The sequence below is a fragment of the Exophiala bonariae genome, assembly GCF_035927105.1.
Source record: "Exophiala bonariae strain CCFEE 5792 chromosome Unknown scaffold_7, whole genome shotgun sequence".
NCBI lineage: Eukaryota > Fungi > Ascomycota > Eurotiomycetes > Chaetothyriales > Herpotrichiellaceae > Exophiala > Exophiala bonariae.
In genome coordinates, this window is record NW_027042482.1 from 13,131 (window position 1) to 29,631 (window position 16,501).

At 50.9% G+C, this 16,501-nt stretch overlaps 5 protein-coding genes across 5 annotated transcripts; 1 reads left to right on the plus strand and 4 right to left on the minus strand.

Moving 5' to 3' along the window:
* Positions 1–107: 107 nt before the first annotated feature.
* LTR84_012036 (uncharacterized protein) lies at positions 108–1,954 on the minus strand (the record flags this gene model as incomplete). The annotated part of the gene is made up of 2 exons (XM_064855561.1): positions 108–1,693; positions 1,747–1,954. 2 exons carry the CDS (start codon positions 1,952–1,954, stop codon positions 108–110), a joined length of 1,794 nt encoding a protein of 597 aa, XP_064708221.1.
* A 604-nt stretch (positions 1,955–2,558) lies between these two features.
* LTR84_012037 (uncharacterized protein) lies at positions 2,559–4,177 on the minus strand (the record flags this gene model as incomplete). The annotated part of the gene is made up of 5 exons (XM_064855562.1): positions 2,559–3,066; positions 3,114–3,665; positions 3,727–3,814; positions 3,865–3,957; positions 4,072–4,177. 5 exons carry the CDS (start codon positions 4,175–4,177, stop codon positions 2,559–2,561), a joined length of 1,347 nt encoding a protein of 448 aa, XP_064708222.1.
* Positions 4,178–7,931: 3,754 nt separating this feature from the next.
* On the plus strand, positions 7,932–9,674 carry LTR84_012038 (uncharacterized protein; the record flags this gene model as incomplete). The annotated part of the gene is made up of 1 exon (XM_064855563.1): positions 7,932–9,674. The coding sequence occupies one exon, from the start codon at positions 7,932–7,934 to the stop codon at positions 9,672–9,674; it is 1,743 nt and encodes a 580-aa protein (XP_064708223.1).
* Positions 9,675–10,015: 341 nt separating this feature from the next.
* Positions 10,016–12,658, minus strand: LTR84_012039 (uncharacterized protein; the record flags this gene model as incomplete). Its single annotated transcript, XM_064855564.1, has 1 exon — positions 10,016–12,658. One exon carries the CDS (start codon positions 12,656–12,658, stop codon positions 10,016–10,018), a length of 2,643 nt encoding a protein of 880 aa, XP_064708224.1.
* Positions 12,659–13,474: 816 nt separating this feature from the next.
* On the minus strand, positions 13,475–16,468 carry LTR84_012040 (uncharacterized protein; the record flags this gene model as incomplete). Its single annotated transcript, XM_064855565.1, has 1 exon — positions 13,475–16,468. One exon carries the CDS (start codon positions 16,466–16,468, stop codon positions 13,475–13,477), a length of 2,994 nt encoding a protein of 997 aa, XP_064708225.1.
* Positions 16,469–16,501: the final 33 nt, after the last annotated feature.

Below are 16,501 nucleotides of genomic sequence, written 5' to 3' on the forward strand. Positions count from 1 at the left end.
TCGTACTCCGTAGCTTCATCTGGTAGAATGTCCTTCGCTCTGCATGCCTGGCCCTATTGCTAAGCATGGCGTGCCTCTAACTCACTGAAACTCAAATCACAACCCCCCTATTCCTCATCACCGTCCTGATCACCACCACCAGCCACCGCACCTGTCAAGCCGTCCTCATCATCCTCATCAAAAGTGTTCAGCGGCACTTCATACAGTCTGATGACCGGCTTATTGGGATCCTTGACGAGGACATACTTCTTATCTCCTTCTTGGCCTGCACTCAAGCCTTTGACCAGGTCGACGATCGTTCGTACGATACCCCAACCGTTGCTGAAGCCCAAGTTCATCTGACTGGCGAATTCTCTAGGCTTGTAGCCAACGACACCGAGGATGACGTGGTTGGCGGCCGACTTGGGGTTCGACCGGGACACAAAGCCCAATTTCATCTGGTCGGCTTTGGCGAGGATGGCTTGTGTAGTCCATCGAGCCAGTTTGCATGAGTTGTTCTTCATTTCGGTTGCGACCACCGCACCGCGTTGAGAGGTCAGTTTGGTGCGCCAATCAAGTGCACCGCCAGCACCTTGTGCGCGGTGGTCGAACTCGTTGAGGGCCTTGATGACGAGGTATTGGTCTTCGCCTGAAATGTTGTTCTTGACTGCTGCATCAATTTCTGTTCGTACGATGAGGTGCAGTGGTTCGTCGTCACGCTCGAGGGATAGGTCGAATCGCCGATATTTGTATGCCTTGGAGGCCAGAGGGTCTGTTTCCTCCGATGCACTGTAGAATGGGTTGGGGTGTGAGAATTCAACCTTTGACGATGGGTTTTCTAGCACCGTCTGGAGGGCGAAGTTGTGGTTGATCATGGTGGCTTCGTTGGCGAGGTTTGATGGCGTATTGATGCTTTCAGGCTTGACACCGGTTTGCTGTTGGGAGGGGGTTGCAGCTGAATCAGCTTCAAGCGGTGCGTCGGCAGCATTTTCGTTCACAGTCACCAGATCGATGCTGCTATCGGGTCGCTTGTCGAGGAAGATCTTGTCGCCGTGTTTTACAATCACAATATCCCAACTGTAGACACTGCGGGTAGCACACATGAGCATGGAAAGAATATCAGAGGTGGCGAAGATGGTGGCCTCATCCTTTTCGGCGAGTTCTTGAATGACTGGATCGGCGGATGTGGTGACATTGTATGCTGCGCGGTCGAGAGAAAGTAGCTTTCGTTCCGTGTTCTTGACTGGAGCTTTGTCGAAAGCACGATCGTAGTAATATAAGAAGCCGTAGCTGTCGACATCTTCACCAGCCGAGGTCTCGAGATTAAGTTTTGTAAGGCGATTAAAGTCGATTTCCTCCTTCATGATCCAATCTGACCGGATATTGACCGAAGCATCACGATTTCGTTGTGGTTTATCATAATCTCTCCAGCCGAAGCGACGACCCCGACCGCCCCGACCTCCACGATTATCGTAGTTTTGATACTGTTGTTGGCCACCTGCTCTACCCTGCCCGGCTCTCTGGAATCCAGCTCTGCCGCCTCGCTGAGGAGCCCCACGTTGACCACGTCCACGGAAGACTGTACCTCCACCTCGACCAAATCCTCGAGTCTTCGTAGTAGCCCGAGTATTATCAACAACCGAAAAGGACGATTCGTCTTCTGCGACCTGGACGGCGAAAAGTGAGGATGTGCCGGCACCATAGATTTGTTGGTCTGGAGAATTGTTGTTAGCATCAAATTGAAAAGGAGGCGCAAGAGATAATTACCTCTGAAGTTCCTGCCATACTGTCTCCCTCCTCGGTCACGTCCTTCTTTGCCCTCTTGGGTCCAATCGGCCATGCGACCTAATTTGTCGCTCTTCGAATATGGGGCATATGGGACGCCATCAAGAGTGGTGACTGAAGATGTTTCAGGGCCCCATTCATCATTCACATTTAACTGCCCAATGGTCTCTGCGAGACTTATTCCCGGCATTTTGGGAGATGAAATTAAGTTATCAGCCAGGAAAGAGTGTTTGTTGCAGTAAGAGGACTGTGTTTTGTGAGATAGTCTTTGCTTGCGCAGTTGGACTCGCCTGCGGTGGATGTGGCGGGCATTGCAGTGGGATGAATTATTTGATCGAAATCTTGGCGAGGTTTGCCAATTCAAAGTCTAACCACAATTAGTTAGTGGGCCACTACTGTACTCAAAAGGCAGGTGAGCCGTCGCTGGGATCATCGCATTCACAGTTACAAAGTGGAAAATAGTCCAGATTTTACGACGACAAGGTAATCCAAAATTCTTTTTTTGATAGACTCTGACCTGTGTAGGGAGTAAACCATCTTTCATCCAGCTTCGATCCTCAAAGTACAGCCCTTCAAGCACCAGACAACATGATCATAAAGACGGCCATCCAGCTGTACGGTGCCTTTGGTCTGGACCACGTTGCAGCATTTGTTCTCCACTGAGGGAGGACATGTAGGTCGTTAACATCATCGTCAGACAATTCTTCGAAAGAGGTGCGGGGGAATGCGAGAAGCATCATCGTATAGTCATTTCCAAATCATGTAGTCCTTAACTCGTGTTCAACGCCGACTTCTCACGAGTACATCTCATCTATCTCGTCCTCGAGATCTCCGAATTGATCGTAGGTTTCGGGTTTGGTGGCAAATATGCTAGACAGAGCATCCCGAAGCTCAAAATCTTCCATGACTGCACCGAAACCGTAACAACGAACCTTGCTCTTGATCGAATCGATCATTCCAACAACGTCTTCTCGGGTCAATGTACCATAGTTTCGATGTCCCTTGAGTGATTGAAGAGCCATAATAGGAGTGACCTGTCCACTTGGAATGGCGCTGCCTCGTAATGTTTGACTCAAGTTCAACAAATTGTTCAGGATCTGGACAGATTCTGTGTCGGGCACTTTGTGTTCATATGTTGGTATCAAGCCCCCTTCCTTTGCTGGAACGCGCTCAATATGGGTGGGTGGTGGACATGAGGCCATCAATGCATGACCAGAGAACAAAGCCTCCTCTGGGTCGTCAGGTGAGTCAACTGATCTGCGGACGAGGTATTCTTCGTGGTCTCGACAAGTCTGCTCCAACCTTTAAATTGTTAGCTGATGTCTCGTCGGAGCAAGGGTAGTACTGACTTTAATATGAAGTCAATTCCAAGCTGAGGCTCCTTTTCAAATATACCAGGGAGATCTGGAACAACGCCTGGTTCTTGCTTGATTCCATATTCTTGGATATCTGGCCCTGATGGAGAATGGCTACTGTAATGCGTCGCACCAGGTGAGTGTCCAGAGAGACTTGTCGCTCCGCCATTGAGATATGTTTGTGGTGAATATCCTGTTGTTGCAGAACTGGCTCCTGCCCCTACTGAATGATAACCAAGCGATCGCGCACCAATTGATGGTGGGCTCAGTGTGGCCATGGAAGGTGGAGTCATAGAAGCATCTTCTCGCTTTGGTCGCATACCAATGACTGCCTTACGTCCTTCTAGCTCCGTTTCGAATTGAATGCCTCTGGATGCTAAGATTTCTCTCAATGCTAAGATCTCGCGTTGCTGATTCTCGAGTATTAGCTTCTGTTGTTGGATTGTTGCCTCACGACCATTCGCTTCAAGTACATAAGATTCTCTCAACCGTGCCAATTCCAGCTCGAGAGCCTTGATGTAATTTTCTTTTCGTTCTCGGTGGGTTCTATGCAAGCATTAGAGTTCTGGAGTCTGATAAGGTAACAAAGGATGATAGTCTTCCATACCGTTGAGCTTGGCGATTCAGCTCTTGCCTCCGTGTCTGAGCTGGTTTGCTGTCGGGTTTTGGTCCCCTGCGTTTGGCAGGCTGTCCATCTGAACAGTCTTAGTCTCGCCGACCATGAGGTTTACAGATCAATACTCACCTCTGGTGATCTTCTTCTGCACGCCGCCAAACCCTTTCAAGTATCCCATACTCATAAGCGGAGGGTTAGCCAGGTCATTGTTCGCACCATTGTCTGTTTGATAATTAGCATTCGAATATGTCTATATGATCTCGAAGTGCGTAGACGGCGCCAGGCGAATGTGCCACTAGGTCGGATCGATCGAACCGAAGATAAGTGGATACTTACGATAATTTGAGCCGGAGGCATAGTCTTGCCCGGACCAGGCTGAGGAATCCATATCTGGCGAGGTTGGCTGCATGTTGGGATGCATCTGGTGAGAATGCGACGCCATGATAACAAATATGTTGAAAAGTAATCACGAGCTGCTTGGCACGAATGATCCTTCTTGTTTGATTCGAAATTGGGTAAAAAACAATGCTTTGATATGGAAAGTCCAGAGCTGCTTCAATTGGAATGGCCTATCGTCAAGGTGAACTCGGCAGACAAAAAGCCGGTTAGATGTGAACAATTCGGGCACTGGAACTGCACCTGTTGTGGAGGCACACGCAACGCCCAGACCCTAAAGGAGGAAAGCGATGGCTATGGAGAGATCAAGAGGGAAGTGGCAGCAGTTAGCATGCTCACATGAGACTAAAGATGAGACAGCGTGGAGTTGATGAGGTCGAATTTGGTACAGCGGGATCTCTTGGTCTTTTGTGCTGGGGACGTGCACGAAGCAGAGTTTGAGAGCGGGACAAGATTGCTGATCGTGGTAGGGCGGCAGTTTGTGCAACAGGAACGTCGCAGATATGTCGGGCAGAGCCGAGGAGTTTTGCCGGCGAGAAAGTGTACTATGGTGTCCAGTTCGACCTGTTCGAAAGAGGCAACGAGTAAGCTCTGACCTTGAAAGGATGGAAACAAGATGCGAGAGGTGAAATTGAATGCGACAGATGTCAAGGTTGATATACGCTTTGTTGGCCGGATGACCGTCGGATACAAATGAGCTAGATGACAGGGATTCGGGAAGAGAATAAGAGATGGGGAAACCGATGGAGGGTCTGAGCTCGGGAGCAGTAGTAAAAGTGCTAGCGGCTGAACAGCGCCAGTGTCTTACTTACTCGAGAAGAGCAGATAGCCCTGAGATGTTCGCTGAACGTTAGGGTCCAGATTATTGAAACGGGTTCCCAAGCAAGTTATCAAGTCCCTGAAAGGATGGTGTCGTAACAGTATTCAGCAAAGGTATTGGATGAACAAGGTGAATGCGGTTTGGCGATTTGCGGGACGGGCTGATGCTGTCAAAGAGATAGAAGGTGGAGATATCCAGGGTAACACATGGGAAGGAGAGCAGAAAGAATGGCCCGCAAATGTGTGACTTTAGTCGAATTCAGAGGTCGAGAAAGACTTTAGGGTGTGTATGAATAGTTGTTGAGTAGGTACTGTACCATAGGTGTGTGTGTGGATAGGACGATGCTTTCATCACTAGTAACTGGCATGAGAACGATGGAACGAGTTGCACAAGAGACAGCTTGAAATGGCCGAGGACGTTCGATGCACGAAATGCCGTTTGGGGGAAGAGGGGGATGCCTATGATAATTACTCCGTGCCAGTGGTGCATTGCCACTGCAACATGGAAAAGTCGCTCCCAGAGGACAGCAGTGACAATGAAATCATCGCAGGTGAAGATTGGCCCTAGCTTCGAGTCATTGGTGTGAAAAATGTACCCAGCCAAGGTCGAGTGCATTGCAGTGCACAGAGTAGTGCGTACTCGCCAGTACCTCGTAGTGTGGGTGCATAACCTGTCTCTCACCTAAAAGAACTCTGAACTCGTCCTGAGAAACACCAGAAGCAGTAGTCACTGCTGCAAAACACCCTGGGAGTGCTGCCAAAACATCCGGTACTCCGATGCGCCGGGGCCCTTGTGGTTGCAAGTGAGGTCTTACGGGGTGCACAGCCACACAAAGGAGAACTGGAACTCTGACGTCGGTCAATTCAATTGCCCAAAATTCCATCTCTGTCGTTTGAAAAAAAGAGATCAGATCTTGTTGATCGCCTCAATTGGTCCTCTGGTCCCCGATGGAAGGAATTGATATGTCAGCCCTAAAATGGGAATGAGCTAGGTGACCTGCAGGTGCTTAGAGTTCAAGCTTGGGCGATGTGCTTCAAGGCTCGATTTGTCAAAAGCTGAGCATTCAAAGCCTCGGTAGGCTGGAAGGGGCCTGGAAGTCTCCAAGTGCCGGGCCCAGAGCCTGAGATCCTTGTTTGGAGAGTCGTCAGCCAGAGTCTATGCTTAAACCACCTGTAGGTTCAACCAGAATCTCCATATTCGGTACTATCTCCTTCTATCTTTCTTTGGTCCTTATGAGTCGGCTTTTTCTTCCATATCTGACGTTTCATCGAGACATCATTGCTTATCTGCGTTGTCTTGCAGAGCCTCAGGTGATTGAGTATGGAGGCCGAACACAGCATAGATGCGATCTGTATACTCCGTAGCTGCTACTCGTAACAGAACACAGCGTGAGCGTGAGTGCGACCATCCATATCACAATCCTCCAGGTGGGGTACGATGGTGGCAATCCGAATTTTCTCTCGACCAAGGTAGTGCACGGAACCGGTCGATACTTGAAAGAATTTCCGCCTGACCACACAGTTGGGCTTCTTTATCTTCGAGTATCGCTCTTCAAGTTAGCTCAGGCTCGTCCAAGCTTCAGATGCTCAAGCGCTCTGTTCGTAGACTCTGCACAGGAGTTGTATCAGCAAATCCAGACTGAGCCACCTGGCGCCAACCATCCGGTTTCGAGAACCCTTCCATGTCCTTCGTCGCACCTCCCACTTTGTATCACATACCTTCCATCCTTCGGCCGCTCTGAGACCACTGTTCACCGTGCAGGATTGCTCCAAGGGCTGTCAGACTGCGAGATTGTCCGTCCATTTTGACAGGCATTTAGTTTGAGTGCCAATGTCTTCCCTGGCAGCGTTACCAACCTGAAGTCGGCTGGGTAGCAGTCGGTGGGATAGGATGAAGCATTGGGGATGTTCCATACACACACATCACTCTCTATTCCATCAACCGGCTTTGAGATTGCCAACTTACCTTGGCCCTTACATCTGTGATGAACGTACACTAGAATTGGTCCAAGGCCCTTAATAACCTCACTTGACATTTCCGTGCTTGTTTGTGGTGATATGCTCGGGTCTGCCGACGGAGAGCAAGATAGACTCGACTCTGTGTTATCTGGGAACTGACCAAGACTATAAGGAGCAGCCCGAATGCGGGTCGCTCATGGAGAATTGTTGGAGGATGTCGGCATCGGGCAAAGGCACATTCCTAAAAGAAAAAGCTGTTGTCTTCTTCCCAACTGGAAATGCCTATTCGAAATCCAACTACATCAGGCGTGCATACCTAGACGCCTTATCTTGACCAATACAGTCACTTCTCTAAGCAGGCGATTGGTCGGTAGGAGATGACTTGACATGCCAGCCAAGTCCTAGAAGCATAGAATTTGGAATTCTTTCTAAAGGCTTTTGGTGGCGAGGTGGGTGCTGAAATGTGGAGAATAAGATGCTGTGAGTAATGGCGCCCTCACGAGTACTTGTAGGTATTTAACCTAGTCCTGCCTTCCCTAATTAGAGCCCAAGGCCCTGGCGAGTGTCCATTTGTGATAGCCCCAGGCCTCTCGGCACCTATGGTAGAGCTAATATGTAGCTGCACTTATACCTGAGGTGCCAAAGACGTACCCCGTACGGAATACTCTGAGGCAGTGATGATTGTCTTCAAGCCATAGCCGTTGCCAACACCCTATTCCCACTGTTGTAAAGGCTAACCAGCCAAGCCTCAATAAACAAGCCTGCAAATTCTCAAGTCTCGACATTATTATTGCCCAACACGCTCGTTGCTCTACCAACCTTTGCATCTATAATTTGGGTTGTCGTTGACGACTGCCTGCATTTGCCAATCATTACGCGACTTGCACTTGAGCCCCTCTGATGCTCATGCAGGTAGCAGAGGACGGGGAAATACGAATGCCTAACAACTCAAAGGTAGGAACTCACTCAGACTACCATGCGTCGATAAACATCATTATGTGCCCACGCAGGAATACTCGGAAATGGATAACTTTGCATGCGAACTTCTCGTACACATTACAGCACCTAGCAATGTTAAAGACGACAGAAGATATGCGACTATCGCACAATCCGTCCTCGATTTCCAACCCATCACAAGAACCAAGGTAACCAGCCAGAAGTCTCCTTTACCTTCTCAATCCTCCAATGCTACCGACAAGATCGACGACGTTAGCAGGCAAGATCCGTCGTTTAGTACTGACGATGCCTCTTCCACATGGATACAAGCCCACGATGACGCGGTAGCACTTCTTGAACAGCATAGACAGCCTAATCCTCTGACTTCCATTGATCCGTCTAATTCCAAGATCCTTGTCGATAGCTCATTCTCTGAAAGAGAACACCACCGAGGTCCGTCCAGTCCACCGCGGCCTCGCACAGCACCAGAGAATGCATCACCATCTTTCGAGGTTGGTTTGTCCTTGAACCGCCCAAACCGTAGGAGAGCCCATTCTGAGTCGTCGTCCACCCATTCGTTTTCCACAGTTCCAAACTCATTCGCTACTCCACAAAATCCTGAACTACATTTTGGATCGAATGAGCGCGGTGCCGATGCAATCAGAACCTCTACAGAGGAATACACGACATCACGGTGTCAGCCAAAACGAAAGAGACAGCGCGTTGACGAAAACCTGGACGCTCATAGTGGTTTACTGCCCGTTGAGGCCGTACAGGACAAGATTCGAGCACCCGCCAGTGGCCCAAAGACCCCCGAACAGGCACACTCGACCAAGAAGACGGTCTCCACGCAGAATGAATCAGGATCAGTTTCATCCACATTATCTCCCTCTCAGCCTTTGAAGCTCGGTGAAGTTGAGCATGTGACGATATCGCCCCAAATCCCCACGGTTGATTTGACTACACCACTTCGCCAAGGAGGAGACTATCAAGACATGAATGCGGAGGACTCGAGCATCTCAACCAAAATGGTAATTGAAGAAGACGGATTAGTTGACCAAAATGTCGGTCAGAATGATGCAGAGCCAGAGCATATTTGCAGACTACGAGAGCTTGAAGATGAGATTAACGCTCCGGATCCTCCGGGAGGCCAGCACCATTTCACTACACACATCACGAAGACATATGAGCGTCTCTCACAGCGGATACCAATGTCCAAGGTCTTCCGACCAGTTCATGTGTCGAGAGATGTCCGGGTGCTGGAGCGGGGTTATTGGCTGTTCTGTGTTCGGGTCGGTACAGACGACACAGTCGCCCTTTCGAGAAGATCACTCAGCCAAGAAGAAAGACTTGTCAAATTATGCCACGACCTTCAAGCGCCGACGGTAGAGCAGAGACTGACCAAATTTAACAACAATGGAGGAGCTCTGGAGGACGAGGTCCACAGGAACAATACTTCTGACGCCCCATTATGGACCGAGACCGAGTTCACCACGTTCTGGGAGAACATGAGCCAATTCATCCGTGAAGGTAAGGCCGGCTGGGGCAGCCGGCTGGTCAAAAAGGAGAAGGCCAATTGCTCGTGGGAGATCACGTTCTTTTGCTGGGGAGAGGTTCTAAGTCATACATGGCTAGCGCTCTGGATCATCTCGGATAAATTGATCGACCGAGCCCCTATGACGTGGATTTCTGGCGATGGGATGGCAGTGGTGAAAATGTTGACGAAGACGAAGAAGATGAAGAAGGGGCAGGAGGACTTCGAACGGAAGGGCTTCTGGGTGAAGAAGGCGGATGGGGAGTTTGGGTGCTGGGGACTGAGTGAAGAATGAACGTGTTGACGTCGTCATATCAATTATGGACACGGAGCGAGGACATCTATATTTATATGCATTTATGAGAATGAAAGATATTGTGGAGAAGTTTTCCCCCACTGACAACCGCTGCCTTCTCTATGCCTGGTACTCAATTTCTCAAGGGCTGTTTGACTCCCCATCCACGCAATCGCAATGATACGGTATCGAAAAAATCAGGAACGTATATACATGTCATGTCGTTATACACACACAGTTTCTCTCCTTCCCTAACCAAAAGCCATCTTCCAGATCCACAACCTGCCCATCCCTCCAAACCCGCCCAGAAAAACAATGATGATAAAATATGATGATAAAAATCAGCCATGATCCTTCAAAGCATTCAACATGTCGACGTAGGAAGGAATGTCGCTGGAGCCGAGGGCGGGATCGTGGATCTGCGACTGGAACTTGTCGACGAGGGCGGCCATGTGGCAGGCGCAGACGACGACGCCGTCGACGAGCAGCTCGCCGGAGTCGCCGCTCTCCTCCAGCCACAGCTCGTAGTCGCGCGTCAGGTTGTCGATCGTCGTCAGCTCCACACTGCCGCTGCCGCTGCTGGTGGTGCGGGGCCGGAGGACTTTGTTGTTGTGGCTACCAGCATTGGTACCGGGGTGTGGGTGTGGGTGTGGGTGGGGGCGGGAGAGCTTGACTTTCTCGAAGGGGGTGGCGCCCGGGGCGCAGAGGCCGCAGTTCTGGGTGGAGCGGCTGATGGCCCAGACGACGAGGCCGGCGCGGAAGACGCAGTCGAGGGCGACGGGGTTGATGGGGATGGACTGGGCGCGCAGCTCCGGCGCGTGTTCCGAGTGCAGGCGCAGGATCTGCGCGGCGTGCCAGAGGGCGTCCTTTGCACGGCCGGAGCGCGCCCAATCGTGCACCAGCGTCTCCATCTGGCGCTTGGCCGGGCTCGAGAAGCCGTCGCGCGTCAGCGACATGACCAGCCGCCGCAGGATCTTCATGTCGACGTAGACGCGCAGCAGCGATGCGTGGTACATGAGCAGCGACGTCAGGTAGGTTTCCTTCTCGCTCGGGTGCGGGCAGTATGCGACGTGCGACGACCGGAACTGCTCCATCGTGACGTGCCAGATGCCCCAGAGCACCGGCCACGACTGTCCGAAGCCGCCGGCCGAGAGGTGGTCGGCGGGCGCGTCCTGGCCGGCCGCGAAGCCGTCGAACGACGTCGTCTGGTGCTGTGTTTCCTCCCACGATCGTGCTTGCATGGACACGAGGCCCAGCTCGAAGTCGTGGATCGTGCGGAATCCAGGCAGGTTCAACCGGCTGCATGGTGAGAGGCGCGACATGGCGAGGAAGCATTGGATGCCGTAGTTGGAGCTCGTGCGGTTGGAGGGTTCTTGGCTGATGGTCTCTTTCCAGTCCTTCTTGCTGCTGTTCCATGCCTTGTCCGTGCAGGGGAGCGGGAGGCAGAGTTCTTGGAACCGCATGGTCGGTGGGAGGTCATCGAGGATGTGCAGGTAGCAGTCAAGTCGGAAGGTGGAGAAGACGAGTCGTTGTTTTTCTTCTCGGACCACCCAGCGTGAATAGGGGCTTGCGGCTTGGTCGTCTTGGGCGACTATGGTCTCGAAGTTGAGGAGTCCCGCTCGTCGGATTTGATCGACTTGGACCATGAGGTGTGAACGCGCTTCCGCTATTCCTGGGGCGTCCTTGACATACAGGGTGAACAGCATGGTCAGTAGATATACTTGGTAGGCAACTGTTGAGGAGGGTTTCCGCTCGGGGATAGCCTGCTGGATCTGTTCTCGCAGCCTGTTTCGCAGAAGACTGTTCAGTCCGCTGACTGATCGAACAACAGTCTTGTCTGGATTCGAGCTGACTACTAAGCCCAGAAGTCCCAGTGCGCATTTCAACAGTAGAGGTTGCTTCCGACCCCAGAAGGATTCTTCGTGGATCAACGGCCATTGGTGATGCAGACTGGTAAAGTAGCTCTGTAGAAGCGATACTGCACACAGTTTCTGCATCAGTTCGAAGTACTCCATGGGAATGTTGGCTTCCACGCTACGGAGTATGTCTGAATCATCGTTCAGCGCAGATTTGGGACTTCCGTTGCCAATCTGGCTATAAGGCTCGATGTGTGGCGGAAGTCCAGTTTTTGCGATTGTAGAGGACACAACAGAGATAGTGTTGGCGATGCTGGTTTGATTTCTCAAAATTGAGCTAAGATCAGTGCTGTTCGCCTCGTCAGGCGGGAAAACAACATCGAAGACGCTGCTTCCGTGATCCGACGGCCCAAGGTCCATGGTAGGAGCCGAGAGCATAGCTTGCTGAACAGGAGAAACCTTTCTGGCGACGCTGCCGGATTGAGCTCGCAACATGGAATTAAGATCTGGACTCTCAAGAGAAAAGGTATCGATGACGCTTTCCTCATGATCTGAGCCAAGGCGGGTCGAATGCATGGTCAGAGGTGTAGAGGACTCCCAGGGCATCAACGGGCGCGCTGAAGGTTCGAGAAACATCGGTGCATTGAGCCTAGCAGCGGATTGCGCCTCGCTCCGTGGAAGATTGATATTTGCTATTCGGTCATTGTTCGCGGCTAGAGCTTGTCGACCGAAGGGGTCTGAAGATTCCGCGTCTGTGAGTAAAGGATCGAGAGGGACAGGATGATCGATGAGCGTCGAGTCCTCTTCCTCAATTGATGGTTCATATGTGATGCTGTCGCCTTCAAGATCTCCTTCTCCATCACCTTCCACCACTTCACCTTCCTCACCTTCGTCGTCGGTTCCATAGCTTGTGCTCAACTGAGCCGATCGCGAGCCCGACCAAAAGGGATTCTCAGCATGAAATCTCTTATGTCGAAGCAGCGCATCTTTCCTCGCAAAGGCCCGGTAGCAAGAAGGACACGTATGGGGACGTGCTCTTGTGTGAACATTACTCTGATGTCTGAGCAGATGATATCGTCGACGGAACGTCTTATTGCAGGTGGCCTCCGAGCAGACCCAGGATGTCATGTTGACTTTGACATGTCATACCATGTCTAGAAATGAATGTGTGTAGAAGAAAGGAAAATCTAGACATGAGACAACAAAGCTGGGCCCAGGGCACATTGCAGAAAGACTTTTGCTGGGAGTGGAGACCCCGCAAAATCCAGGATTTCGGCAAGGTGGATGTGCATCTCGATGCCGTTCATAGGTTGAGCCTTTGATGACTTGGGTTCTATCGGCTCGGGGACGCTCTGGGCATACGAATGACGTTGGCCACAAGGTCATTGCGGCGGCATCAGTCAATGCGTGGAGAGCTCCAGAACGACCACAAGACCCAACTTGTTGTAGTAATTGAATTGTATTATTGGAGGGCGTTTCGAGGCGGAGAGGAACCCCACAGGTGGAAGTGGGAGAAGTTGGGCTTTGGGCAAAGAGGACCGGAAGTCACCCACCCCACAGCCGAATGCCCATGTGTGGGGCAGATCCACCAGTTTTCAAGACTCGCAGTCCTCGAAGTGAGGAACGTACATACGAGGTAGGTGGTTCGGGATTGATAGAAGAAGCGACATAGATAGCCTTGCGACATGAACACAGTCTTATTTTATACCGTAGAGTTCGGAGCTGGGGACAAGAGCATTTTGACTAGCTATTGTCTAGTCTCCAAGTAGACCAGCAGATTCAATTAAAACAACAATAACACTGGATCGCGAGATCCGATTCTAATCCCAAACATAAACACCACCTGAGTATCTGTCCCATGCAAACCAGCGAATGGGGAACGTTGGCTCGTTCAAGTAGTCTTCATCATAGGCGTCATGAGCATAATCATTCAATACGGCTCCATCACCACCTCCGGCCGTACATCTCATATTCATTTCTCAAAGGCTTTTTCTGTGGGCCATAACGTCCTTTGTCCTTATCCTTATCCTTGTCTCTTGAAACGGGAGGAGCGCCAGAAGAGGACGAGGTGGTGGATGACATGGTCGAAGTTCGGGGGACGTTGTTCATGGCAGCGCCAGTGGTAGAGGAGTAACCAGAGCCGGTACCGGTATTGTCCAACAATCCTCGGCCCCGCGTGCCACGACTGTCCGGTCCAGGCCTTCCGAGTTCGTTGACATTGATTGGATGATCTCGTTCGGCATTGTGCGAAAACAGCTTCAGCATGTCCTGCAACGACAGTTTCATGCCACCCTTCTTGCCCTCGATCGTAGCATTGGCCAATTCACGCTTCTTCTCTTGAAGATCCAGGATCCGCTCTTCAACTGTATCCTTGATGGTGAACTTGTAGACCTTCACATCCGTCGTCTGATTTAGTCGATGGACACGGTCGATGGCTTGCTCTTCGACAAAGGGGTTCCAGAAGGGTTCCAAAATCACAACTCGACTGGCGGCTGTGAGATTCAAGCCTAACGACCCTGCCCGTAGACTGCAAAGTAGTACGCGCGTTGATGGATCACTCCGGAGTGAGTTGAGACTGGCTTCACGGGCGTCGTTGCGCATTTGGCCGTCATATCGCACGTACCGAATCCGACTGGATTTCAAAAACGGCTCGATCAGGTCAAGCATGGAGGTGAAAAAGGAGAACACAATATACTTGTGAATATGTGAGTCTTCCTTCAAAACCTTCATGAGTTGACGAATCTTTGTGGATTGCACGACGTTGTTCTCAGCAAAAGTGCCTGAATCGTCAGAGGAGGAATCGTCGTCTGAAGTCTCGTCATCATCATCATCTTCTTCCTCATCATCACTGTCAACAACGACCCGGCGGGCTTGTTTGCGCTGGGCTGAGATTGCCTTCCGCTCCTGCTTTGCTCGCTTGTCTCGTTTCTCTTTTTGACTGGTTTTCGCCTTGACATTTTGCTCTTGGAGGTCCGCTTCACACTCACCACACCGGATGGCACCGCCGGAAGCTTCAACCGTCGTCAACTCTATTTGGCACATATCACATCTTTTTGTCTCTACAGTCAAGCCACCGAGCATGTTCGCGATGGATTCCATGTCATCATCGACACTCGACTTTGCTCGACCAGGCGTCTGGCTTCCCATGACTGCATCCTTTTCGTTGGATAGGTCGGAACCAGTCAGCTTGGGATGGTTGCAGGCTTGTCGCAAACGCAAGAGAAGAACTAATGCCGAGGCATAGCTCATCTTGTTCCCTGCCATCATGGCTTCAAGACTTCGATCTGTTCGGGATTCTAACCTGGAGTAGAATTCGCGCTCTTGCTCTGTGAATTCCGCTTCGATTTTCTCCACCGTCCGAGCCACGATCTTGAAGCCTGGACCTTTGGAGTTTGTACCTTCTTTTCCTTTGCCAGAATTTAAAGCCCCGTCGTGCTTCAAGATATCTTTGGTTCTTCGTTTCATGAATGCCTTGAGATAGACTTGTAACCGCCTAAGAGCAAGTCCTCCTTTCCCGTTGTTCATAGGTTTGGTGATCTGCTCACGCCAGGTATTCAAGTCGTCAAAAGGTTTAATTCGCAAGAAATGGATCAGACTCTGCAATTCATCAAGGTTGTTCTGCATCGGCGTTCCGGTCAGACACCATCGATACTCAGATTCCAATGCACAAGCGGCCTTGGTCGCTTTCGCATTGCGGTTTTTGATTGAATGTGCCTCATCGAGGATGATCCGATACCAATGTATACCAAAACATCCTACTTTGAGACTGCCTTCAGATCCAGCATGTTCTGACGAGAGAGTCTGATAAGTAGTGATCACCACGTCGTACTTCATCAAATCCTTGTAGCTTTTTGCTCTCCCGGGCCCATGGTGCACACAAACTTTTAGGGCATGATCTTTTTCAATCCGGTCCTTGATCTCGCCTTCCCACTGCTTGATCAAAGCTAGCGGCGCCACGACAAGTGTGCCCTTACCAACGCCTTCAGCTAATTTGCGCTTGCTCTTTGCGAGTTCTTCTTGGCTAGGTTTCGGATTCGTCAACATTAATGCAATCGATTGGATAGTCTTGCCCAGACCCATGTCGTCCGCGAGAATCCCGCCCTTGGGCAAGACTCCTCTGGTTTTCTTGGTACCAGTCTCTTTGTCATGCATCCAGTCAACGCCATCGATCTGATGAGGGAGTAGTTTGACTTTCAAACCGGTGACAGTGCCATCATCTTCGTCCTCGTCCTCATCGTCTTCATCTTCTTCAACTTTTGCCGCTTCACGATCATCTCCAGCCTTGACATCCAGAGACTTCAATTTGCTGGCCAAGTCGTCGAGTTTACTCTCCAGTGCCTTCTTTCGCCTCCGTGTGCGGGGCTGATCTTCTTCGTCTTCGAAGGCACCTTCAAGCAGGGCTTTGATGTTCTCATTGGCCTTTGCCGCGTCGACATAGGTGTACGGATCTGATGACGAGTAAATCTCCGACTGTTCGAAAGTACTGCGATTTGTAGCATGCCCAGTTTTCTCTAGCGTTAGGTCAATCAGATTTTGAGCCTTATAGTAGGGATTCGTGGAGGTGTGCGACGAAAAGGTAGGCTGAGAGGCGGGCTTATGGGTCCATGTAGGGAAGTTGGTCGGCTTGGGAATTTCATAGAAACCATCGTCGTGATCATCGGATGGTTTGGGTGTAGATGCAGGCGCTGCTTGGGACTGCTGGCCACCAGACTTGAAATCTCGAAATGCTTGTAGGGGGTTGGTCACAAAGTGTGGCCTATGCAACTCTGGACGGTATGCAGGCTTCTTCGCAGGGACAAAAAGGTTTGAGTAAGTGTCATTCTGATGACCACTGGCTTGAGTGACTGTCTTGCCCTTGTCTTGAGGCTTTGGTGGGGGCGCGGTATTGGCCATGGAGGGGGCGAGAGGGTTACGAGGTGGTTCTTGTTCGCGAACCATGTCGCTTAGAAAGTCGTAGTTGACTTGGGGATC